The sequence below is a fragment of the Peromyscus leucopus genome, chromosome X (assembly GCF_004664715.2).
Source record: "Peromyscus leucopus breed LL Stock chromosome X, UCI_PerLeu_2.1, whole genome shotgun sequence".
Lineage (NCBI taxonomy): Eukaryota > Metazoa > Chordata > Mammalia > Rodentia > Cricetidae > Peromyscus > Peromyscus leucopus.
In genome coordinates, this window is record NC_051083.1 from 61,441,782 (window position 1) to 61,467,354 (window position 25,573).

Below are 25,573 nucleotides of genomic sequence, written 5' to 3' on the forward strand. Positions count from 1 at the left end.
GGACACCAGAGCCACTGACTCGGTCCTGGGAGTTTTGGGATGTCACCTTTCCTTTCTCTATCGTCGGGTACAGAGGACAGCCTTACCCACCTCACCAGATTTAATTGCACTTTCAGAGTTACTTAATGAAAAAAGATTTCCAGCTAAGATAAGAGCTCATTGTCTCACTCCAGATCTACTGCCTGTGTTTCTCACGTGCATACAAACAGGGCCCTGATCTTTGCCTTGTCCCTAATTCCAAAAAAATAAATTATCATACACCACAAGCTTTTCTCTTCCCAGTTCCCTGTTCTAACTCACTGTTCAGCTAATGGTACAGGACCACCACAGAATTGGAAGCCAGAGGTCATCAAGTAAAAACTGTAACAGCTAACAGCTTTTCTCTATGTTACCAGCATCTTGTCAGACAGAAGGTTCCCAGCCACAGCCAAGAGGGATACATGTCTCCAGAACAACGGAAGGCAGACAGTATTCCACAACGCCTGTCTACCTCAGAAGACTCCCTTTCCCCATTCCCTCAAGAGCCAACCAACATCCAGTAGTCAGCTGGAAGCAGCTTTTGAGAGAAACAACGCCCCTATTCCCATCTACCTGCCTTTTTTTAAAATAATAAGTGAAAGTCTGGGATGTAAGGATTATGTCCTTAATTACGTCACCAGCCTGCGACGGCATTCCTGCCTAAAAAGCAGATGTGCTCTCTCTGTGTTTTCTCTTTCTGCACTCTCTCCTGATATGGGTGATTAATTGATAAATAAAACACTGATTGGCCAATAGCCAGGCAGGAAGTATAGGCAGGACAAGCAGAGAGGAGAATTGGGAGAACAGGAAGGCGGAGAGGAGGAGACGCCAGCCTGCCATCCAGAGAGCATCATGTAAAGGCAGCAGGTAAAGCCACAGAACACATGGCGACATATAGATTAACAGAAATGGGCTGAGTATAAGAGTAAGAGCTAGATGATGGTAAGCCTGAGCTAATGGCCGAGCAGTTTAAATAATATAAGCGTCTGTATGTTTATTTTATAAGTGGGCTACAGGACTGCTGAAGCTTGACAGGATCCAGAGAGAAAAACTAGCTACACTCTCCTTCTGTATTCTCCCCCATCCACGCAGTCTCTCTCTCTCTGTCTCTCTGTCTCTCTCTCTGTCTCTCTCCTTCTCTCTCCTTCTCCCTCTTCTCCTTCTCTCCCTCTCCCCCTCTCTCCCTCTCTCTCTCTCAATAAAGCTCTAGAAAGGTAACTATGGCTTGTAACTCTTCTGTCACAGATACATCCAGCACTCTCCTCTGTTGGCATGGCCGCTGTGGGCAGCCACAAACAAGCACCACCACTAGCCACGAGCGCTGCCGCCTAACCAACACCTGGCCCTTCCACTCCCTGCCCCTCTACCTCATCCTGAGTCTTGTGGTTTGCACTGTGGGTCATGATCCAACCCCCACTGCCCTCAGGCCTGGACTGGAAACTGAGAAAGACAGATACAGGGAAGGTGTGACTACAGACCAGCAACCCATATTCATCTTGACTTTTGCTTACTGATGTCTACTTTAAATGTCTGGTTGTATGAAGAAAGGAAAGATATGGGATTTATCTTTTGATATAAAAATACAGAGTTTATAATTCTATGCATGCCCTGCAGCTGGGCCCTCTATTTGCCAGGAACAGAGTTTCCATTAGAAAAATTGGGGTTGTAAAGCAGAGGCTTCCTAAAAACACAGGGATGAATATATAGAAAGAAATACCATCCCAAGAAATACACAGTAGGAAAATGTAATTCAATGCTCATAAAATTAAAAATCTAGTAATTCCTTAAAAAAGATTCTGGCCTTAGGTAAACAGGGAAAAACCTGAGGAATCAGACTCTACACCACAGGGACTCTAGAGATAGAGTTAATCATTCCCAGCCAGAAATCAGCCAGGATTGCTGGTTATGCTTAGATACCCAGCCCCTGTACTGTACAGGGATAGGAACTAACCAGACTGTCAGCCCACTGACCGACAAAACTCATTGTGACTGGGGGCAGCCCAAATTAACACTAGAAGACTTACAAGGGGCTGAAACTTGTCTAACATCCTAAACCTTTAACCTAGGCACTTCCCCTTATTCTGATGCCTGCAATTCTACCTTATGGGTTAATTCATCTGGATAACAGCAATATTACCAAGCCTCTGGGACTACATGATGGGCATGTACCAATGGTTTGACTAAATGTACCTCTTCTAATGCTTTCCAAACTAAGTAGACAGGTTGATAGGTATTAAAAGTTTCAGTTTCTGAAAGTCTTTGAAAAAAAACTCTTCGTAGTTGATGGTGGTGTCGTGGGTGAGGTGGATGGGGAAGGATTCTGATGGGTATATGGGTGACTTGGTGGGATGTTTTGGGAGAAGACACAAGGGTGGGAAGGTGGGCCTGGGAGGAATGGGAAGCAAGTGTGATCAGGGTGCATAAAAAAGTTCAGTTCCTGAATTAAAACAACGGCTAGATTGCCTTGCAGAAATGGTCTTACAAAATTGGAGAAATTTAGACTTACTTCTCATGAGATAAAGGGGACAATTTATGGTTTGGGGAGTAATCTGTTGTTTCTATGCTAATTGATCAGGAGTAATTAGAAAAAATCTTGTCATGGTTGAAAAAATAACTCAAAAAGAGAAAGAATCCCACTCGACCTGTTGAACTGTTCTGAAGCGGGGAGTGTGGAATTTAGAAATGATAGCTATGAAATATAGACATAGATGAAGAAAAAGACAGAGACACAGGATAGCTTTGGGAGGGCTCTGGGTCAATACCACAGACCTCTGAGTTTATTACTCACAGCCTTTACATACCCAAAGCAAGGGGCAGGGGGCAAAAAGACCTCCGACTTTCAAGGGCATCACAGTTCAAGGTACAGTCAAGTGTAAACACCTCCTTAGTACTCAAGACATCTGGTGACCACTCCTTATGGCAAAGCATCCTGTAATTAGGCCTTGAAGTATAAGACACCTGGTAACCATGCCTTTGGCCAAAACATCCTATTATGCAGCCTTGCAGGGAAAACAAGCTTGGACACTCTGACCTTGAGCCAAGATGAAAACAAGCCATAAGCTTGGGTCTCTGTGGGCCCCCACAAGACATAATCAAAAAACTGATACAAGTTCTCTTGGCCCTCCTGGCTAACAATTTTGTTATCAACACTGGTTGGGCCTTTAATTCTCATTCTGATTGAATTACTGGGTGGGGTGCTGCATCGTAAACTACACGGCCAACTATATGTCAATTCAGTAAAATTAATGGTCCTTAGGACCAACCACACCTCTTTAAACAGGATGAGTCCACAATTTGACTCATTCACTAAGACCAATGTGAAATATAACAGGACTGCAGACCTTAGTAGGCCCCAGACTTTAGCACAACTGACTCCATGGTAGAAGTGCCATTCAGACTGTAACACTCAGCACATAGACAGCACCACCTGCCAAAATAAAAACAAAGACCTACTCCATCAAAGCCCATAGTTCTGGCAAAGTCTCTAAATGTACCAACCTTGCTTTTTGGCTTCTGTAATTCTGCTTCTGGCTAACTGTTCTTGTTAACTGAAGCATGTCAACCCAGGAATTTTTGTTTGTTTTTGTTTTTGTTGCTTTTGTTTTCTTTTGTGAGACAAGGGTTTCTCTCTGTAGCCCTGACTGTCCTGGAACTCACTCTGTAGATCAAGCTGGCTTCAAACTAAGAGATCTACCTGTCACTGCCTCCCAAGTTCTGGGATTAAAGGCATGTATCACCACTGCCAGGCCAGAACTTGGTTTTATGCTTAAAAACTTGCCCTAAGAAAAGCTCAGTGCTACACTGGGATCCTGAATATGCAGTATAGTCGCTGGGCAGCTAATAAAGACTTTATATTGGTTTAAACCCATGTCTGAGTAGTATTCTGTAGTGTGGTGGCTCACAGAGGTTTCCTAGTGAGACTTTACTCAGGGTCAGAGAATCTGGACTTGCTTTACCCAGCAGGGCTGCATAATGGGATGATTTGGCTGGGGCGTTTTTGCCAGGTGTTTGCAAGTAGCTACACTTGGCTGTACATTGTGCTTTGATCTTGCAAGGGGGCGGTCTTTTGCCTCTCCCCTTGGCATATTATAAAAAACCCTTTTGAATAAAGCTCTGGGCAGCTGGGTATTGACCCAGGCCCTCCCAAAGCCATCCTGTGTCTCTGTCTTTCTTACTGTCTCTATCTTTCTACCTAATATTTCCTCATTCTTCTCTCCTCCACCCAAGAACCCTTCAAAAGGTGGGAACAGGTCGGAGCTGGACTCTGACAGACTCCCACAGTATAGTACAAGCACTTGGGAAGTAGAGGCAGGAGGTTTGAGAGTTCAAGACTAGTCTCAGTTACATAGTTGTTTAAGGGTACACTAAGATGGAGAGTGATTCCCCCTTCTCTCTCTCTCTCTCTCTCTCTCTCTCTCTCTCTCTCTCTCTCTCTCTCTCTCTCTGTCTCCATCTCCATCTCACACACACAAACAAAACAACCAAACAAAAAAAGAAGAAAGCTAAGCTATATCTACAAATGACATGCTATTTCTAATCTCGATGAGATCGTCTATGAAGTCATTTTAGTCATGCTTTTTGTTATAAAATATGCATAATATTTTTACAGGGGTGTTGTTTGCCTTAGCAATAATTTTCTCATTATCTTTTTCTTTCTGTATGTATGTATGTGTGTGGGCATGTGTGTGCTACAGTCCATGTATGGAGGCCAGAGGACAGCTTTGAGGAGTCAGTCCTCTCTTTGAATTTTGTGGATTCCAGGGGTTGAATTCAGATCACCAGGCTTGGCAACAAGGACCTTTCTTCTCTTGAGCCACCTCACTGGCGCCTCATTGTCAATTCTCAAGATGCAAATATGGTGACCACTGTGCTAGGAAAACAGCCCTTCCAAATGTCATTCCCATAAGATGAATTCCTATTGTTCTGTGTGAGAGTACTCTCTCTGTCCCCATCAGTGCTTAAGCATGCCAGTGAATGAATGCACTATGATGTATTAACACAGTCCTACACAAGTGGATTGAGACAATGGCCCACATAGCTCTCTTAAGTAGCTGTTTGCTTACCCATTATTTTAAATATAATGAGAAGTTAGAAAAAAGAACAGCAAGACTGGAAAGAAACTCAGTGCTGGAATGCACCTGTCCTATGTGTGGAGCCCTGAATTTGATCCCCAATACTATGGAAGGGTATTCACTAGATAATACTACACAGACGTGAGTTTAAGCCTACAGGAAGTCTTCATTAGCTGGCCGTCTACTACACTGGGTGTTCAGCCTTTCTCAGGGTGAGATTTCAGCACAAAAAGCATGTTCTGGGCAGACATACTTCAGTTAACAAGAAGAAGTTAGCCAGAAGCAGAACTACAGAAGCCAAAAGGCAAGGTTGGTACATTTAGAGACTTTCTCAGAACTACGGGCTTTGGTGGATTAGGTCTTTGTTTTAGTTTTGGCAGGTGATGCTGTTCACGTGCTGACTTGCACAGCCTGAATGGCACGTCTTCCACCATGCAAGTGTGCTAAGTCACTTGAGCTAAGGACTCAGGGCCTTCTAAGGTCTGGGGACCTGTTACACTACCACACAGAGAGAAAAGAAGAGAGAACAGAGAACCAAAGCAGAAACTCATGTAGGGGAGCAGGCAGTGAGGAAGGTACTGTCGGTGACCCTGGAGACAGGTCAAAACACAAAGGAACTCAAGCGCGTGTTGGCTGGTGTTTAAGCCTGGAATGGTGGCTCCTGCCTGTAACCCCAGAACTGGGGAGGCTGAGGCAGGAGGATTGCTGTGAAACTCTGGGTCACCGAACACACACAAAGTAAGAAAGGAGAAGCTGGTTGCTTTGACAAAGAATGAAACTGGTGAAGGGTTGGATGAGACATGGGAAGAAAACAGGCAAATGGGTGGGCATCTTAGAGCACATCTGCATCTCCGAACAGGGGAGGGAGGGCAGGGGATCAAAAGGTCAAGGGTGGTCTGGGCTCTAGAGCAACTTTGAGGCCAGCTTAGGCTACATGAGACTCTGTCTTAAAAAACAACAAAACAAACACACAAACAAATACAATTTAAAAAGAAAAAGAAAACCAGAGCCAAAGGCAGTTTAGGATATCAATGGCCACAAAAAAATAATTAGCACAAATCATGCAGATATTGAAATCAACAGGATATCATGAGAGAACTGGATGTTCACACAGTATCTGTGCAAATGCAGTTGATGCATTTCTGAATGCAGAGGGAAACCAGTTCCTTCACAATGGAGTAAGCTGGCCATGCACCCTGACCACATGGTAAAAGTTAAGAGTACCAGGCACAAGGCAAAATCCTGGTGTCAGGCAGGCTGGAGGAGAGCATGTTCTGCACATAGGAAGCCTGGCGAGAACATAGCCCTGCTCATGACAGAGCAGTCACACTAACCCCAGGAGAGGCTCCCTGCAAAACAATCACAATCCATCTGCATTGGGTCCCTGTGCTGCAAGGCAGAGAAGTTATGGGCAGCACTCTAGCTTAGAGGATGCTGAAGAGGCCGGTGGTCAGGCCAAACGCATGGCCTTGAATTGGAAAGAGGAGTTTTAGAAAGCTGCTATGAGGGGCATTATTGAGATGATGAGAAAATGTTTCCCGTGGCCATAGACGGGGCAACTGGACTGTCACAATGTTAAGTAATCCGTGTGATGCTTGCATCAGAAGTTCACGGGAAAGCATTCTTTTTCTTGGGAGATATATGCTGCCACATTTAGGAAGGATGTATCATAATGTCCTGGAGTAACAAAAATAACTCAGTAGAATGACTAAATGTGCACACCCACACAGAGGCGGAGGGGCGGGGAGAGACAGAGAGAGAGAGACGAGACAGAGACAGAGAGGACACTAGGTACAGCAGCATTTACCTGTAGTCTTGGAAGGATGAGGGAAGAGCATCAGTACAGCCCAGGAGTTTGAGGTAAGATCCTCAAATCTAAAACAAAAAGGATAAAATGAGATAAAATTAAAACAACAACAAAAAGTAGAGGCTGGAGTGTTGGCTCAATGGTTAAGAGCACACACTGCCCTTGTAGAGGACCAGAGGTCAATTCCCAGCACCCACATCAGGTGGCTCACAATTGCCTGTAACTCCAGCTCCATGGCCATCGATCCAACAATTCTGACCTCTGAGAAGGCATCGGCATTCATATGCACATACACACACAACACACACACACACACACACACACACACACACACACACACCCTCTAGGAACTATTGAAATTTTCTCCATTGAATTCTGACATATGACCTAGGAATAAATATGTTCACTTTGTACAAACTGTTGGAGACACTTGGAGGGGAGAGTCACTCCCCAGCTCAAGTTATCGCATGGGAATTACCAGGATCCAGAATGCTGGTGAGGGCTGTTTAAAAGAAAAAAGGCCCTAGGCAATGTACACTAATGATACAGAAGGAAAACATCCAAAGACTGGAGGCAGCCTGAATCCTACCAGATCTGGCATGAGGGGACAATCCTAACTGAACTGGATTCATTGCAGGAATATAAACCTCCTATGTTAGTTAGGGAAGAGACACCAGGACCATGGCAACTCTTACAAAGGAGAAACATTTGACTGGGGTTGGCTTACACTTCAGAGGTTCGGTCCATTATCTTCATGGCAGGGAGCACAGCAGCATGCAGACAGACATGGTGCTGGAGGAGTAGCTGAGAGTCCTCCATCTTGATCCACAGGCAGCAGAAGGAATCTGAGTACTGGGCGTAGCTTGAGCTTATATGAGACCTCACAGCCTGCCCCCACAGTGACTGACACACTTCCTCCAACTAGGCCACACTTCCTAATAGTGCCAGTCCTTACGGGCCAAACATTTAAACACATGAGTCTATGGGGGTATATCTATTCAAACCACCACACCTTCCTTCATAAAACAAGTATTTGTGCACATTTACATGCTAGAAAAAAACACACTCAGGGCTGGAGAGATGGCTCAGTGGTTAAGAGCACTGGCTGCTCTTACAGAGGTCCTGAGTTCAATTCCCAGCAATATGGTGGCTCACAACCATCTATAATGAAGTCTGGTTCCCTCTTCTGGTCTGTAAACAGAACACTGAATACATAATAAATGAGTAAAATATTAAAAAGAAAAGAAAAACAAAAAACCCACACTGTTCATATTCAGAAAAGGTGAGTAGAACATTTCAATGTTCATTTAAGATTTATTGTTTACTGGTTTTTGCTAGGAAGTCGGAATGTGGAGGTAAAATTTGGTTATAGGTCGATGAGACTTTGACACTAAAAACTTTTATGTATATGTGTATGGGTGTTTTGTCTGCATGCATGTCTGTGTATACATGGGTGCTGTGTCCTCAGAGGCCAAAAGAAGGTGTTGAATCCCCTGGGACTAGAGTTACAGACAATCCTGAGTTACCCTATGGGTGCCAGAAACTGAACCCAGGTCCTCTGAACGGTTGAGTCACCTCTTTACCTCCTGAAGTCTTTGGTTTTGTTTGTTACTTTTTAAAGGACAGACCTTATGTGCACAGGCTGCCTTGAAGCCACCCAATAACTGAGGATGACTTTGAACTTCTGATTCTTTTCTTCCTGAGTGCTGAGATTAGAGCTGTGTATCACTAAACTTGGTTTATAAAGTTCTGGGAGACCAATCCAGGGCTTCCTTGTGGTGGTATTGTGTTCCCCAAAATATCGTGTACCTTAATAAACTTATCTGGGGTCAGAGAACAGAAAAGCCACTAGTTAGGCAGTGATAGCACACGCTTTTAATCCTAGCATTCCAGAGACAGAAATCCCTCTGGATCTCTGTGAGTTCAGGGCCACATTGGAAATAGCCAAGCATGGTGACACACGCCTTTAATCCCAGAAAGCCAGCCTTTAATCCCAGAGAGTGGTGGTAGAAAGCAGAAAGGTATATAAGGCGTGAGGACCAGAAACTAGAGGCATTTGGCTGGTTAAGCATGTGGCTGGTTAAGCTTCGGGCTTTCGAGCAGCACAGTTCAGCTGAGACCCATTCCGGATGAGGACTCAGAGGCCTCCAGTCTGAGGAAACAAGACCAGCTGAGGATCTGGCCAGGTGAGGTTAGCTTGTTCTGTCTCTCTGATCTACCAGCATGGACCCCAATAACTGGCCTTGGGTTTGATTTTATTAATAAGAACTTTGAAGATTCCTGCTACACCTCCTTGTATGCAAGGTAAGCATTCCAGTAACTGAGTACACCCTCAGCCCTGGAGGGCTTGTTTTGAAGTGAGTGTGTGTGTGTCTGTGTGTGTGTGTGTCTGTCTGTGTATCTTTGTGTGTGTGTGTGTGTGTGTGTGTGTGTGTGTGTGTGTGTGTGTGTGTGTGTTGCATGTATTGTGTGTGAATACTCCTGTGGAGGCTAAAATTTGATGTCAGGGTTTTCCATCAATCTTCTCCACTTTATTATTTTTTTAATAAAGAAGCTGAATCCTTTTAATGATTTTTTTCTACTCTTTACTCTCTCTCTCTCTGTGTATGTGTGTGTGTGTGTGTCTGTCTGTTTGTCTGTCTGTGTATCTTTGTGTATGTGTGTGTGTGTGTGTGTGTGTGTGTTGCATGTATTGTGTGTGAATACTCCTGTGGAGGCTAAAATTTGATGTCAGGGTTTTCCATCAATCTTCTCCACTTTATTATTTTTTTAATAAAGAAGCTGAATCCTTTTAATGATTTTTTCTACTCTTTCTCTCTCTCTCTCTCTCTGTGTATGTGTGTGTGTGTGTGTGTGTGTGTGTGTGTGTGTGTGTGTGTGCTCCCGGATGCCAGATGCGACATATCCCTGGAGCTGGAGCTGCAGGCAGATATGAGCTGCCTGATGTGGGTGCTGGAAACTGAACTGGGGTCCTATGCACCAGCAGTACTTGCTCTTAACCAATGAACCAGCTCTTCAGACCCTCCTCAGTATTTTTCAGCACTGCGTCCCTCACTGGACCTAGAGCTTGCTAACTAAGTTCAGCTAGTTGGCCAGAAAGCCCTGGAATCCATCTGTTTTCACCTACCTCCACCCCACACAGGGCTCCCAGATGTTTGTTGTCCACTCGTGGCTTTCACACCGGTCGGTGCTGGGATCCTAACTCAGCTCCTCATGCAGGCACAGTCTGCACTTTACCACCGAGCCTTCGGCCCAGTCCACTTTGCATGATTTTAACAGCAGCTCTTCTGCCTGGGATGCACTTCATTGGAGAGTGCTCACCAGCATTTGAGAAGCACTGGATTTGATTCCCAGCATTCAGTGGACTGGGCATGGGATCCTACCCATAAAAGTTCAGCACTCAGGTGGTCCAAAGTTCATTGTTGTCCTTAGGAAGTTCAACACCAGCCTGGGATCCATGAGATATGAAATAAATAACTCAGAGTCTGGAGAGATGGTTTAGCAGTGAGGGGCACACACTACTCTTGGGGAGGATTTCAGTCCCAGTCCCAGTGTGAGTGTATGGCAGTTCTCAACCTCTTATAACTCTAATGGCTCCTAGGGGATAACCCCACCTCCACACCACGACCCCGGTCTCCAAAGGCCTTGCATTCACAAGCAAATACCCACCTTCACATAACTTTAAAAATTAGATATAAATAAATAAATAAATCACGATTTCACTTTATAGCTCAGACTGACCATGAAATCATAATCCTCCTGCCTCAGCTTCCTAAGTGCTGAGATTATGGACCTGCACTACCAATTCCATACAAGTCTGCAAATTTTTTTTTTTTTTTTTGGTTTTTCGAGACAGGGTTTCTCTGTGTATCTTTGCGCCTTTCCTGGAGCTCACTTGGTAGCCCAGGCTGGCCTCGAACTCACAGAGATCCACCTGGCTCTGCCTCCCGAGTGCTGGATTAAAGGCGTGTGCCACCAACGCCCGGCCAAGTCTGCAAATTTTTAAAGCTCATACACTTAAAGAAATACCATCACAGATGGGTGAGGGTGACACATGCCTTTAATCCCAGCACTCAGGGGCAGATGCAGGTGGATCTCTGCCAGTTCCAGGCCAACATGATCTACACAGTGAGTTCCAGAACAGCCAAGGCTACACAAAGAAACCCCCTCCAAAAAAAGAAAAGAAATATTGTCATGTTATAATTATATAGCATTTGGGACTAGAGAGATGGTAAGGGGTTAATAGCACTCGCTGGTCTTGCAAAAGACAAAGGGTGAAACCCCAGCATCACATGGGAGCTCCTAACCACTCATGACTTCAGTTCCAAGGGATCCAACAGGCTCTGGAGCCCTCTGCAGGCATCAGGAATGTACATAGTACACAACAGGAAAACACTCATACACAGAACACAGAAACAAATGAAACATTCTTAAAAAGAAGAATGAATGGCATTTAATTATTCACGCCTCCTGGAGTAGATCACCTCACTCCAACTTCAGACAGACCCACATAACAACCAATTCCTTTTTCTGTCGCTAAACTAGGCTTTCCCACGCCAGGTACCTGTGTCACAAAGGGTAGCCTTTCATATTTGGATTCCTCCTCGGCAAGGGACACAGAGGGGACTTCTGAGGGGGCGATGCACTGTCACCGCACCTGTGACATAATTCCCCAGTCTGATCACTCAGTGTAGGCACACCTGAGGAATCGCAGGCTCAGGGTGCCTGCACTGGAAAATGGCATGTTCAACATGGCCTGGTTTAACCTTTCCATTGCGGTGAAGCCCATAAGTCACACCAGCCATTCATCTGCAAGTGAAAGTGAGTGATTCTTGGCAAAGGCAGAGGAGCTTTCAAAGTCAGGTGACCCCAGGAAAGCCAGGGAGGAGACAGTGGTTGGGGAGAGTGGCCAACAGGGCTTCCAAGGCTGCCAGTGCTGTGCTGCTTGATCTGACCGATGGCCACAGGGACTCTCTCATGCCTAGACACCAGGCTGCCCTTCTCGCTGTCCCCACGAGACCAGTGTGACAGGAACACTACAAGTATGACTCCGACGGTCCCATGATGGCCACAGCATCCAGGGCACATGGCCACAGGTGGCCAACAGGAGTGTTTGCTTCCCCTTTGGAGGAAGTGGATGATGAGGACATGTGGACAGGGAAAGAGCCATCAGAAATTGAGCACAACTGGATGTAAAGAGGGTAAGAGTCACCGAGGAGCTGAAGACAGCGAACTGGAATCTGTGCAGGGACTCACCACAGTGACTCTTACACCATGCTGTCCCCTCACAGCCCCATATGCAGAGCACTGGGCTTCTGCACAGCTGACTGTGGCTTCCTGACTAAGGAGTGTCTGGCCGCTCTGGGTTTACTTGGATCTTGAGAAGGGGCCATCTATTCTGTCACCAACATGCCAGACCATGTTTGTAAAGGAACTCATGGGAGTCCTGGCTCCCAGTCCTGGTGGGATGTTGCTAGGGGTTCCCTAGTACCCGAGAATCAAGGGCAGGCACACAGCTCAGCCACCCTGCAAGGCCATCCCTGAGCTGAGTATCAGCAGGAGGGCAGGACGGAGCCTGGGTGCTCTCTGGGGCACCCCTCTTCTGGCTGAGAAAGGGTGGGGGAAAGATCGAAGGGAACCATCCCACCTCCTCCTGTCCAATGGGCCCTCACTTATGTATTTTTCAGAATTGAGCCTGGGAATCTGCACTTCCTCCCTAGAGGCAGCAGGGTCAGCCCACCACGCAACAGTATTGGGCAGCAGTAGGTCTGAATGCAGAGGAGAGAGGCTGTGTGCTCAGAGGACAGAGGCAGGGCTGGCAAGTCACTGTCACAGGGCTGTTGGTGCCCTGCCATGGCTTCAGCATGCAGCTGCTCTGGAGATAGCTGCACGGGACATGCAAGAACAGTGCCTGGTGCTGGAATGCACCACAGCCAGGACTGGCTTGCTTGTGCAAGCTGCCAGAAGCCCAGCTGTGGAGTCTGTCAGCTGTCACTCAGCTCTTACCCCTGCCAGAAGTAGCCATGTGACTCAGGATGAGAGCCACATGGTGAGGAACAGAGACCATCTTCTCAGGGATTTAAGTCCCCACTGTCCATTCAGGCTCTCAGATCAATGGCTGTCCTATCACAAGTGATATGCACTGTCTCCCTAAGTCAATACATGAGGCTCAGAGGTGACCCCTAAGTATCGGGGAATATGGGGGGCCAGCCATTGGATAGCCCCCTCCCAGGGTCCAGTAAGAATCTACAGCCAGCTGATAATTATTCTTTGATGAAAAGAAATGAATCTATGTACACACAACTCCTTAGTCCATATACTTTATCATTCTGTGTCAGTTACAAGCTTATATATATTCTGCTCTCATAGATAGCTCCTTCTAGGTTCTCATCCATCTAGTTCTTTCCCAAACCAGCTCCTCTCCCATCTCGTTCTCTCTCATCTTTTTCTTCCCCATCTGGCTCTTCCTCATCTTCCATCTCGTCCCTCTAGTACTCTCTTTTAGCTCTTCAATCTAGTTCTTCCCCATCTCAGTTTGTTCCTCTCAAGTTCTTACCCATCTAGTTCTTCCATTCTCTTTTCTCTTTTCTGTCCTCTCGTGCCCTGGGAGTCCCCGGCATATATACACATATATACAAGCAGTAATCCCTTGGCAGTGCAAAGTCCAGGGTAAAATGGAGGGGTGATAAAAATCACATAGGGGGCAATAACCATTAATTATCATTTGTAACCCCAAAGGGAAGTGACCAACAGGGGAAAGAATTAACTAAAGGCTAAATTCGGGTAATATCTAAGAAGAGGGATCTTATGTGCTCCACTATAGTCTTAAACGTGATTGGTAGAAAATGTTAAGACTCTGTAAGTTGACAGGTCAATGGGGAGAAAATAAAACTGCCTTCTTTTTTCCTGTGGCTCCTATCTGTCCAACCTATCTGCTGTTTTTCTGCAGGGTGAAGGAAAGTGTGCTCAGTCACTAGGCAACCTGTACAGCTAAATGCCTCTGGTGATAGTTAAAGGGAGATCTGGAACTAGAGGTCAGATTTGGGAAAGGAGGAAGTTAAGTTTAATTGGCACATCCGCCAGGCCTTCTCAAACAGGTAGTCTGGACACTTAAGTCTGTTTTTAGAGAGTACAGAGGTATCTCTGCTAAGGTGATTTCCTCTATCTGGGGATGGACCTGGCCGGATGCTGCCAATGATGATAATTACAGGGAGGCTTGAACTGGGGTTCTGGCTGACCATAGCTGTCAGCCCACACGGTTATCTAAATATTCCTTTAGTAGAGAGGAAATGGTGCCCAATCAATGATGGAAAAGCTACAACAGCACACAAGAATCTCATAGCAGGAAACGGCTGATAATCAAAAGGCAAACATCACCAAGGTCCCTTGAGCCTTAGCTTGACCTCTGGAAGGCCCTTGGCTACTTCCAGGTATTAGCTTTGTCATAATCCACTGAAATCCCACTTTGTATATTTTTGTGGCTTGCAGCACCTGAGACTGTGGGAAAGGGTGCTGCCAGACCTGCCCCCTCTGCAAGGCAGTTGACCCGCCTAGTTTCACAGTCACTGAACTACTACTACCTGGCTCTCCTTAGCTTCGGGGTATTCCAGCTCCCAGGAGAGCTCCTGCTTCACAGGCAGGAGTAAACTGGCTAATCTGAGGAACGCAGCTTGCACATCCTTCCCTGCTCACGTCAGAACTAAAAACACTTTTATTTTAGTTGTAATTGTGTATGAATGGTTTGTCTGCATGTGTGTCTATGGACCATGTTTGTGCCTAGTGCCCAAGGAGGCCAGAAGAGGGCCTCTGATGCCCCTGGAACTGCAGTTACAGATGGTTATAAGTTGGATATTGGTGCTAGGAATCAATCCCTGGTCCTCTGCAGGAGCAGCCATGATCTTAGCTTCTGAGCCATCTCTCCAGGCCCTCAGGGCAGGACTTTTCAGAGTACAGTCCAGGGTAGGATCCAGAGCCTACTTTGGCAACTCCAACCTTTTGACAGCCCTAACACAGTGACTTTTGTGACTTACACTTCCTACCACACCATGACCTCCTGTGGTTTAAGACTGGAAAACCACCTCTAATGAAAGGTCAGCACCAACCTCTCCTTGTGTGCTTGGCATCCCTCACAGGCTCAGGTGTCACCTCCTGCTGCCACTCGCTGAGTCTGAGCTTTCCACACCAAGGACAATAGCACTCCACTCTCAGATTCACAGGCACACCCGGCCATAGCAAGGGACGGAGTCCACGGGACCAGATGCTTTGTGGTCACCAGCACCCTACATCAAACGTGAAAATCCCCGCCTCTCAGCAATGCAAGCTGGCAGAACACACACCTGCCTCACCCACCCCACATCTCAGATCCTGTCTGGCACTTGGTCCCAGCTCAAAGCTGGAAGCCATCCTGTCTCTCTCCACACTAGAATGTGGAGCCCAGGAGCAAGTGGGGAAGATGGACCTGGAACACACAAATATCATGTTTGGACTCATTTGTGCCATGTGGGAAGGTGAGCAGGGACCTGTGGAAGACCTTCCATGCATGTGTGGATGCATCATCTTGAACACGAAATGCACGGGTCAGCAAGATGGTTCAAGCCTGAAAATCTGAGCTCACTCTTTGAACTCATGTAAAATCTGGATGCCAGTGCTTGAGAGATGGCTGGGGGTTAAGAGCAGTGTGCTGCTCCTCTGGAGGATATCAGTTTACTTCCCAGCACCCATGTCAGGCAGCTCACATCACTTCTAAGTCTGGCTTCAGGGAGATCCAATGGACTGGTCTCAAACAGAAACTGCACTGATGTGGGAACACCCACACATTTCCATGCAAGCATACACAACCACATATACCCCCCCCCACACACACATCATTACAACTAAATCTTGAAAAGGTTCTAGACCTGATGATACCAGGTGTCCCACAGCAGGATGGGAGAAAAGAGACAGAAGAACCCCGAAGCTCCCGGGCCAGCTAGGCAGGTGTACAAAGCATAGGCAGAAACAAGACACACCCCCAACTAGTCTTTGCTCTGACCACCACACACACACCATGGCTCAGGAGCCTCTTACTTCCCTCTCTTCCTCTTGCTCTCCCTTTCTCCCCCACCTCTCTATCTCTTTCTCCATCCTCCTTCCCTCTCTCCCCCACTCTTACACACAGATACCCTAACATCTCTAAAACCGGAACTTTTCAAATGCAGGCTGGATGAGAAAACCTGTCAGACCAGGACCTGAAGATCCAGAGCTTTGGGTCCTAGACCTTCTCTTCCACTGCCCTGGGACATCGGCCCTGCTGGCCCGCAGAACCACTGAAGACTCACTTCTCACCACCAACCCAGAGACAAACAGGTGATATTCCGTGCACCTACAGCCCGTGTGCAGAGTCTTTGGGGCTCACTCACTCTACCAACCACGGGCATGTGATCGTGCCCTCCACCCCTCTACTGAAATGGTCCAGGGGCAAATCAGAGGACTTGGCAACTCACTTCAAAGGGGAGGGCTATGCAGGAGCCCAAAAATGAAGTGCAAATTCTAGGCCACTACTCCCCGAGTGCCACACCTCCCGGGGAGAGAATGATCTGGAAGAAGGTCAGGGACTGGGATGGGAAAAGGAATCCAGGGGCCAGGAGGCAAAAATGGGTTTCCTAAAACTGTCCTGGCAATGGCAGGACTCAGGGCAGGGATGGGGCCTCCGGGAAAGGGAGGAAATGCTGGCTGTGTCAGTCCTGGCCCCAGAGCACCTGGAGAAGCTTGGCTGTGTGGCAGCCTGCTCAGAAGCGGGACCACATCCCACTGAGGACTACTGTTCCCTTTTTCCCACAAAACACTTTATTTAGATTTTGGAAACCTCATGCATGGGCACTCTGTTTGGGGGAGACAGAGTGTACAGGAGGGCTAGTGTTCTTTGAAGGGTGGGAAAGGAACAGTTTCCACCACCCAGTTGCTGTACCTCATCCCCCACCAAAAGAGAAAGGGCAGACCATACACAGGACAAAACTACTTAGTGGGCAACAGCTGTCCCCAGGGGTAGGCGAGGGGCAAAGTCGGGGCACAAAGTGGGCTCTGGCTGGAGAGCACAGGTTCTCAGCTTGTGGGAGAGTTACATTAAAATTCCTAACAGTCGCTAATTTACAGGCAGAAAAGTAACAATGAGATAATCTTATGCTGGGGGTCACATCAACAAGAGGAATGGTATAAAGGGGGGCAGCATCAGGAAGGTTGAGAACCAGTGCTGTAGAGTGCCGGGAAGGGAGCAGGATCCATGGGGAGTAGCCTGGCCTCTTCTGTAGGGATGCCGGGTCCAACCTGTCAGGCAGAGCAGAGTCAGGCCAGCCCTGGCTTCCTGAGCACTCAGGAGCCTGGGAAGGGCTGTGGGAAGCAGAACACTCACTTCAAAGGGCCTGTGGACAGCAGAGCATCATTTCAAAGATCCTGGAACTTTTCGTTGAGGGCCTGCATGATGGCTGAAACACGAGAGGTACAAATGGGTACTCCAGACACAGACATCCAGGACCCCACCGGCCGGAGCCCCATTCTCTGTGCCACAGAACTCCCGGCCAGCCGCCCACTGCCCTCCAGCCCCTGTGCAAGGAGCCTCGGGACAGACTCCTTCACCCATCCCCCAGCTCTATGTGGAAACGTTTCTACAGGAGAACAGCACAGACAGGCAGTCCTCAAACGCTGGACCACAGCAGTGCCAGCCCTACTTGTAAAACGAACAAACACGTGACAACAAACACCTCACAAGTCGCAACTGCCGGCCCTCCAAGGGAAACTAAAGGAGGACCGTGTCAATGCCCAGAGAGAGGGGAACCTGGGGGACTCATCTGCACAGCGCACGGGACAGCACTGCTTCTTGGTGTAAGTCTCCACACTCAGTGCACAGAGGGCTCCCAGCCTGGCCTGCTTGAGGTCCCTTCCCACTGAGAACCGCCCCTCAGCCCACCCCAGTCACCTGCACACAAACACTAGGCTCTCCCTCTGGCCCTGTTCCCATTGCTCCCCTGCCCTGGCTCGGTCATACCTAGTTGTTCCTTGAGTTCCTCTATTTCCTTCCGTAGCATCAGACACTGGCCCAGCAGACACGGGAGAAAAGGAAAGAAAGAAAGATTATCATTCAATGTCCTGGCCTTCTCTCTGCTTCATTCACACTTCTTCCTAGTCCTCACACCTCCCACCCACCACAGTCCTCTGACAGACTGCCAAAGAACCTCCAACAGGAAGGAGGTGCCCTCTCTCTGTGGATGTGGGATAGGAGGTTAGCTGTCAGCTCAGGAGCTGGTGGGGGCTGGCATCTGTGAGCTGAGAAAGCTGTACCTGAGGACAGCCTGGTGTGCCTTGTAATATTGGTTCACCCTCTTCAACAGGTAATAAAGGACACACAAGTATATCCTGGTCACCTGAAAACAATAAATACAAATAACAAACAAACAAACAAATAAAGCAATGATGAATGAATGATTGATTAAATGTATTATGCAGCTTCCAGTCTTTGGATTCAGATGGTAAGGGTCCTGTGAAATCCAAAATGGTGCAATTTCCCCCTCTGCTGGCAGCAACTTGTATATATTGGTACATCTGTTCCAATAAGCTCTGAGCCTTGCTTCCCTGTTGCTCCCAGGCAGCCTGGAGGCTCTTTGTACCCCTAGCATGATTGCTTGCCAAATCCAGAACCCGCGATGAACTCAGTGCCTGAGCAGAGCTCTCCAGTATAAACTCTGGTGTGCTAAAAGCCCGTTTCTGGAGTTGGAGTTGTCCCACCCATTCACCGTCATGCATTCCACAGTCCCACTCATTTCCCAATGTGGTCTGGGGCCAGCCCTGCCCACACCCAGTCTCCTGTGGACTCCGGCCTCCCTAGACAGGGAAGCCCAAGGAACAAGGCTGCAATCCACCAAAGGAACAGAGCCTGAGACTTCCTGCCTTTCCCCATCTTCCCAAGCTGCTCTCAAACCCCAAAGACTCACCAGCCGGTGCAGGTGCTCTGGGTCTGGCACTTCTCTGGCTCAAGGACAAGACCTGAGAGTTCCCTGCAACTTGGGGTGCTCTGGTGTTGGGGTCTCCACTGCTCATCTCTCCACGATGCGTGCACGTGCAAGGCTGCTCTGCCCTGTGTGTTGGAAGCTCACACAAAAATTCCTCACTAAGTACACGTTGTGGAGGGCTGAGGGGCCGGTGGGGGAACAAACTGGAGGCCTGTGAGGCCCATCCCATCTGTACTTTCTGTTCCTGGGTCAGCCTCAGGTCAGGAGGCAGAGCTCAGCCAGGAAGGGGCCCACAGGCACTGGAAAGGCTCACGATCTGGCCTGGCTTCCTTGGGGAAGAGCCAGGAGGGAGGAATCAGGAGGCCCTTGAGGCCGACTACACGTCCAAGTTGTGCAGCCCACACTGTAAGGGCTCTGGACTCAAATCACCCCAACTGTCAGCCAGGCCCACTTCCCAGTCCAGCCTGGCTAGAGACAGGAAATGCACAGGGAGGGGAATAGTAACCAACTCCTAACTGAGCCTCCTTCATATCCACCCTCACTTACTACAAGGACCCCACACTGCACATCCTAAGCAGGATGAGTGTCCACCGACAAGCCCCAAGCCAAGCAGGGGCAGAGGGAGCAGGGCAACGTTATGTGCTGGGGAGGGAAAGGGCAGGGTGAGAGGAGACAGAGGGTGCTCTCTCTACTCACTTGGGCCTGTAGGCCAGGATCCCTGGTTGGCTCATTATCTTCTTTGGCCCCTGGCTGGGATTCCTTTGTCTTCCTTGCCATGGATCTCTTCCCAGTGCAGAAAGGCTTGCACTCTTTTGGCCCGGAAATCATTGAGCGTTTAGTGGCCTTCCCAAGCAGGGCAACCCCGGAGATTGGGGGAAGGGTGGCTGACCTTACAGGAGCTGACTTTAGTCTCTGTCCCCATGGTGGGAAGGTTCCTCCCAGGGATCCTTTCGAGACATCTGTCAAGGGCTTCTTCTCCTGGGGTGCCTTCTTTCTAGGACTGGTCTTGGGCAAGGCCCCTGAAGCAGCAGGAGTAGGTGCGGGGACAGCAGCAGAGGCTGCCGCTCCAGCAGCTGTGGCAGCAGAAGTCGCTCCTGAGAAGCTGGGTCTGCTCCCTTCTGTGCCCCAGACAACACTTGGCTTTTTCTTAGACAGAGAGCCCTCCGGCTCGCCCAAAGCCTGCTTCTCCCCGCCTGAGCTGAGGGTCCGGTTCGCACTGGACAGTACAGAGGGGGGCACATGGACGAAACTTCCCCTGCCATGGACACTCGCGTGTTTGCCTGTGTCTTCCCGCTCGGTGATGCCAGTGGACTTGGCCTGGCCTCCTTCTTTGAGGCAAATGGTCACCCTCATCACCCTTGTCTCATTGGACTCATCAGAAGACGTAGGGTTGTAGGAGGGACACTGGACAGCTTCACTGCTCACTATCCTACTTGTGGTTCCTCTCCGCGGGGTCACCCAGGCTCTGCTTCGTCCCTGACCCCGGGGGTACAGGGAGCCTGCAGAGGTCTGCTTCCCTTCTACAGAGCTCAGGGACAGGGCCCCTCTGTTGGAGCCTTCATCCATGCGTCCCCAAAGGGCAGCCAGTTCAGCGGCACAGGTTTGTGGGGACTGGTACCTGCAGACTTTTCGGGTCTGCAGGTTGGTCAGCTCGCGCATCATTGCCTTAGCCTCAATACTGAGCTGGGGCAGAAAGTCCAGGCCGACCTCTTCTTGGTCCACGGGAGAACTGGGCCGGCCTTCCGGGTCCCTAAGCACCCCTTCTCCTTCCTGTGTCGCTTCCAATTTCCGCCCCGATTCCGACTCGCAGCCTTCCATACCCGGGAGGCCGCCCTCACCCTCTCCAATCTCCCGAGGACCTTGGATGAGGCTTGAACCCCTCGGTACACTAGGGCTGATCAGGGGGTCCCCTAAGTGCTCCCTGCCCTCCTGGCCCGAGTGAGCTTCAGGAGCAGACCCCTGATCCCGGGAATTCATGTCACCGGTAGAGGCGGCGTCCTTGTCACCACGGACTCCAGGGGCTGCCACCTCATCGGGGGAGCTCATGGCATCAGCAGGGGAGGCACGGGTTGAGGGAAGACAATTCCCGCTAAGTCACCCCCGAGCCTTTCACCTCAGGCGCTGCAAGCGGTTAGCTCAGAGGACACGTGACTCCCCGAGACCTCGACGTCTCGAAAGTTCCTCGCACTTACGCCCCAAACCCCGCCCTTTAACGGTGGCGAACTACGCACCCTCGTCTCTATTGGCTAGGGCCTTGAGTATTGGCCAAACAACAGCCGCCCTGATTGGTGGCCCGCCCAGCGGCGGACCAATGAGAACGGCCCTCGAGGGTGCGCGAAGTCTCGCGTTGTTTGAGGCGCACGCACGCGTGTGTGGCGCCTGTGGCGGGGGCGGTTACCTTGGCGAAGACCTAGCTGAGAATGCAGTGAAGGGGGAAACAGCGTCCCCTCGGGCGGCGTCTGCGGGTGGAAACATGAGCTCTCCTGATGAGGTGTCGGTTCGGGGGAGCGGGTTTGGGCCCGAAAGCGGGGAGCACTCGGAAGGACGCCGCCGCTTTAGCCATGGGTCCCCGAGGAGACACGGCCTGGGCCCTGACGAGAGGCCGTTGCGGAGCAGTGAGGACAAGACGTGCCTCCCCGTCTCCAAGACGTTCCAGTACGACTCCTGGTTAGACAGGGATGAGATGGAGGGAAGGTCCGTTGTCTGGGGCTGCGAAGGTCGCCCCGGCACTCCCGTGGATGAGAGGGGGGACAGTTTCGACTTTGTACCCCAGCTGACGATTGAGGGTACAAGCTTCGGGCAGCATGTAGCCAACCGGGAGGCCTGGGGTGTCCGCAGACATCCGTCCCCCAAAAGCGGCGCTGCTGAGCCCCTGGGCATTTGGGGAGACTCGGACGCAGGCACGAGCCGGAGAGGCATGCGGCCCCCCACCTCCGTGGAAGGGAAGCAGTTGTCAGCCAGCCAACAGCACCCCAGGGGTCTGGGGCGGGGCCGGGCCTGGGTGACCCCAAGAAGAGGAGCCACAAGTAGGATAATAGCCAGTGAGGATTTTCAATATCTGTCTTCCGACCCCGAGTCTGCTGACGAATACAGTGAGACGGAATTGATGAGGGTGACCATTTGCCTCAAAGAAGGAGGCCAGGCCAAGTCCACTGGCCTCACTGAGCTGGAAGACACAGGCAGACGCACGAATGTCCGTGGCAGGGGAAGCTTCGTCCATATGCCCCCCTCTCTGCTGGTCACTACTCCGAGAGGACTCAGCTCAGGCGGGGAGAAGCAGGCTTTGGGCGAGCTGGAGGGCTCTCTGTCTAAGAAAAAGCAGAGTGGGGGCTGGGGAAAAGAAGGGAGCAGACCCAGCTACCCAGGAGCTGCCATTGCCAGCTCTGCTGCTGCCCCTGCCCCTGTTGCTATTGCTTCGGGTGCCTCCCCGACCAAGACGCAGTCCTAGAAAGAAGGGAGCAGCAAAGGAGAAGCCGACTCAGTGGGATGCCTCAAGAGGATCCCTGGGAAGAACCTTCCCACCATGGGGACAGAGACTTAAGTCAGCTCCTGTAGAACCAGCTACTTTCCCCCCAATCTCCGGGGTTGCCCTGCTTGGGAAGGCCAGTAAATGCTCACTGCCTTCGGGACCCAAAGAGTGCAAGCCTTTCTGCACTGGGAAGAGATCCATGGCAAGGAAGACAAAGGAATCCCAGCCAGGGGCCAAAGAAGATAATGACCCAACCAGGGATCCTGGCCTGCAGGCCCAAGTGAGTAGAGCATCCTCTGTCTCCTCTCACCCTGCCCTTTCCCTCCCCAGCACATAGCGTTGCCCTGCTCCCTCTGCCCCTGCCTTGGCTTGGGGCTTGTCAGTGGACACTCATCCTGCTTACGATGTGCAGAGTGGGGTCCTTGTAGTAAGTGAGGGTGGATATGAAGGAGGCTCAGTTAGGAGTTGGTTACTATTCCCCTCCCTGTGCATTTCCTGTCTCTAGCCAGGCTGGGCTGGGAAGTGGGCCTGGCTGACAGTTGGGGTGATTTGAGTCCAGAGCCCTTACAGTGTGGGCTGCACAACTTGGACGTGTAGTCAGCCTCAAGGGCCTCCTGATTCCTCCCTCCTGGCTCTTCCCCCAAGGAAGCCAGGCCAGATCGTGAGCCTTTCCAGTGCCTGTGGGCCCCTTCCTGGCTGAGCTCTGCCTCCTGACCTGAGGCTGACCCAGGAACAGAAAGTACAGATGGGATGGGCCTCACAGGCCTCCAGTTTGTTCCCCCACCGGCCCCTCAGCCCTCCACAACGTGTACTTAGTGAGGCATTTTTGTGTGAGCTTCCAACACACAGGGCAGAGCAGCCTTGCACGTGCACGCATCGTGGAGAGATGAGCAGTGGAGACCCCAACACCAGAGCACCCCAAGTTGCAGGGAACTCTCAGGTCTTGTCCTTGAGCCAGAGAAGTGCCAGACCCAGAGCACCTGCACCGGCTGGTGAGTCTTTGGGGTTTGAGAGCAGCTTGGGAAGATGGGGAAAGGCAGGAAGCCTCAGGCTCTGTTCCTTTGGTGGATTGCAGCCTTGTTCCTTGGGCTTCCCTGTCTAGGGAGGCCGGAGTCCGCAGGAGACTGGGTGTGGGCAGGGCTGGCCCCAGACCACATTGGGAAATGAGTGGGACTGTGGAATGCATGACTGTGAATGGGTTGGACAACTCCAACTCCAGAAACTGTTTGTAAGCTGGTGAGCCTTGCTCAGGCACTGGGTTCCTTCCTGGATCTAGCCGTGGTTGATAGTCCTGAGAGCATTGGCTCAGGGCCAAAGTCTTAGGAGCTCTAAGTGCTTTTATGCTGTCTCTGGGCTGGGGTTAAGGAGGAGGAGAGCTGGGCAAATCTCAGGACCTACTAAGTACAAGTGGCTGCAAGCAGAGGGTATTGCTGTCTCGTTTTAGACCCCACCAGTCCCTTCCCACTTGGATCACAAGCCTAGAGGTCCCATCCTGTCTCTGTCTCTCTGTCTTGCATGTATGTGTGTGTGTGTTTTCAGGTGACCAGGAACCATCTCTACGTCTCCCATTCACTGCTGGAGAGAGGCAGTCTCAAACACCAGTAACAATGGGTTGCCAACAGGTACAGCTTTCTCAGCTCACAGATGCCAGCCCCTGCCAGCTCCTGAGCTGACAGCTAACCTCCTATCCCACATCCACAGAGAGAGGGCACCTCCTTCCTGTTGGAGGTTCTTTGGCAGTCTGTCAGAGGACTGTGGCGGGTGGGAGGTGTGAGGACTAGGAAGAAGTGTGAATGAAGCAGAGAGAAGGCCAGGACATTGAATCATAATCTTCTTTCTTTCCTTTTGCCCCGTGTCTGCTGGGCCAGTGTCTGATGCTACGGAAGGAAATAGAGGAACTCAAGGAACAACTAGGTATGACCGAGCCAGGGCAGGGGAGCAATGGGAACAGGGCCAGAGGGAGAGCCTAGTGTTTGTGTGCAGGTGACTGGGGTGGGCTGAGGGGCAGCGGTTCTCAGTGGGAAGGGACCTCAAGCAGGCCAGGCTGGGAGCCCTCTGTGCATTGACTGCGGGGACTTACACCAAGAAGCAGTGCTGTCCCGTGCGCTATGCAGATGAGTCCCCCAGGTTCCCTTCTCTCTGGGCATTGACACGGTCCTCCTTTAGTTTCCCTTGGAGGGCCGGCAGTTGCGACTTGTGAGGTGTTTGTTGTCACGTGTTTGTTCGTTTTACAAGTAGGGCTGGCACTGCTGTGGTCCAGCGTTTGAGGACTGCCTGTCTGTGCTGTTCTCCTGTAGAAACGTTTCCACATAGAGCTGGGGGATGGGTGGAGGAGTCTGTCCCGAGGCTCCTTGCACAGGGGCTGGAGGGCAGTGGGCGGCTGGCCAGGAGTTCTGTGGCACAGAGAATGGGGCTCCGGCCGGTGGGGTCCTGGATGTCTGTGTCTGGAGTACCCATTTGTACCTTCGTGTTTCAGCCATCATGCAGGCCCTCAACGAAAAGTTCCAGGATCTTTGAAATGATGCTCTGCTGTCCACAGGCCCTTTGAAGTGAGTGTTCTGCTTCCCACAGCCCTTCCCAGGCTCCTGAGTGCTCAGGAAGCCAGGGCTGGCCTGACTCTGCTCTGCCTGACAGGTTGGACCGGCATCCCTGCAGAAGAGGCCAGGCTACTCCCCATGGATCCTGCTCCCTTCCCGCACTCTACAGCACTGGTTCTCAACCTTCCTGATGCTGCCCCCTTTTATACCATTCCTCTTGTTGATGTGACCCCCAGCATAAGATTATCTCATTGTTACTTTCCTGCCTGTAAATTAGCGAATGTTAGGAATTTTAATGTAACTCTCCCACAAGCTGAGAACCTGTGCTCTCCAGCCAGAGCCCACTTTGTGTCCCGACTTTGCCCCTCGCCTACCCCTGGGGACAGCTGTTGCCCACTAAGTAGTTTTGTCCTGTGTATGGGCTGCCCTTTCTCTTTTGGTGGGGGATGAGGTACAGCAACTGGGTGGTGGAAACTGTTCCTTTCCCACCCTTCAAAGAACACTAGCCCTCCTGTACACTCTGTCTCCCCCACACAGAGCTCCCATGCATGAGGTTTCCAAAATCTAAATAAAGTGTTTTGTGGGAAAAAGGGAACAGTAGTCCTCAGTGGGATGTGGTCCCGCTTCTGAGCAGGCTGCACACAGCCAAGCTTCTCCAGGTGCTCTGGGGCCAGGACTGACACAGCCAG

At 50.3% G+C, this 25,573-nt stretch overlaps 2 protein-coding genes across 2 annotated transcripts; one reads left to right on the forward strand and one right to left on the reverse strand.

The window, feature by feature from the left end:
- Positions 1-16,708: 16,708 nt before the first annotated feature.
- Positions 16,709-21,044, reverse strand: LOC114708659 (uncharacterized protein CXorf49 homolog). Its single transcript, XM_028892092.2, has 6 exons — positions 19,575-21,044; positions 18,861-19,017; positions 18,211-18,293; positions 17,918-17,963; positions 17,285-17,357; positions 16,709-17,199 (listed from the first exon to the last, which is right to left on the reverse strand). Exons 1-5 carry the CDS (start codon positions 20,922-20,924, stop codon positions 17,317-17,319), a joined length of 1,677 nt encoding a protein of 558 aa, XP_028747925.1. The 5' UTR covers positions 20,925-21,044; the 3' UTR covers positions 16,709-17,199; positions 17,285-17,316.
- A 226-nt stretch (positions 21,045-21,270) lies between these two features.
- On the forward strand, positions 21,271-24,983 carry LOC114708658 (uncharacterized protein CXorf49 homolog). Its single transcript, XM_028892091.2, is given in 6 exon segments — positions 21,271-22,302; positions 22,304-22,627; positions 23,183-23,339; positions 23,887-23,969; positions 24,216-24,261; positions 24,824-24,983. Coding segments are annotated over 6 exon segments (1,602 nt in total). The 5' UTR covers positions 21,271-21,351; the 3' UTR covers positions 24,865-24,983.
- Positions 24,984-25,573: the final 590 nt, after the last annotated feature.

Excerpts from the sequence above, each read along its gene's own strand:
- LOC114708659 (XM_028892092.2), bottom strand. The coding sequence starts at position 20,924 with ATGAGCTCCCCCGATGAGGTGGCAGCCCCTGGAGTCCGTGGTGACAAG. Across the intron at positions 19,018-19,574 it reads ATCCTGGCCTACAGGCCCAA|CTTCCAACACACAGGGCAGA; the intron begins GTGAGTAGAGAG and ends TTTTTGTGTGAG. Across the intron at positions 17,358-17,917 it reads GGAACTCAAGGAACAACTAG|CCATCATGCAGGCCCTCAAC; the intron begins GTATGACCGAGC and ends CTCGTGTTTCAG.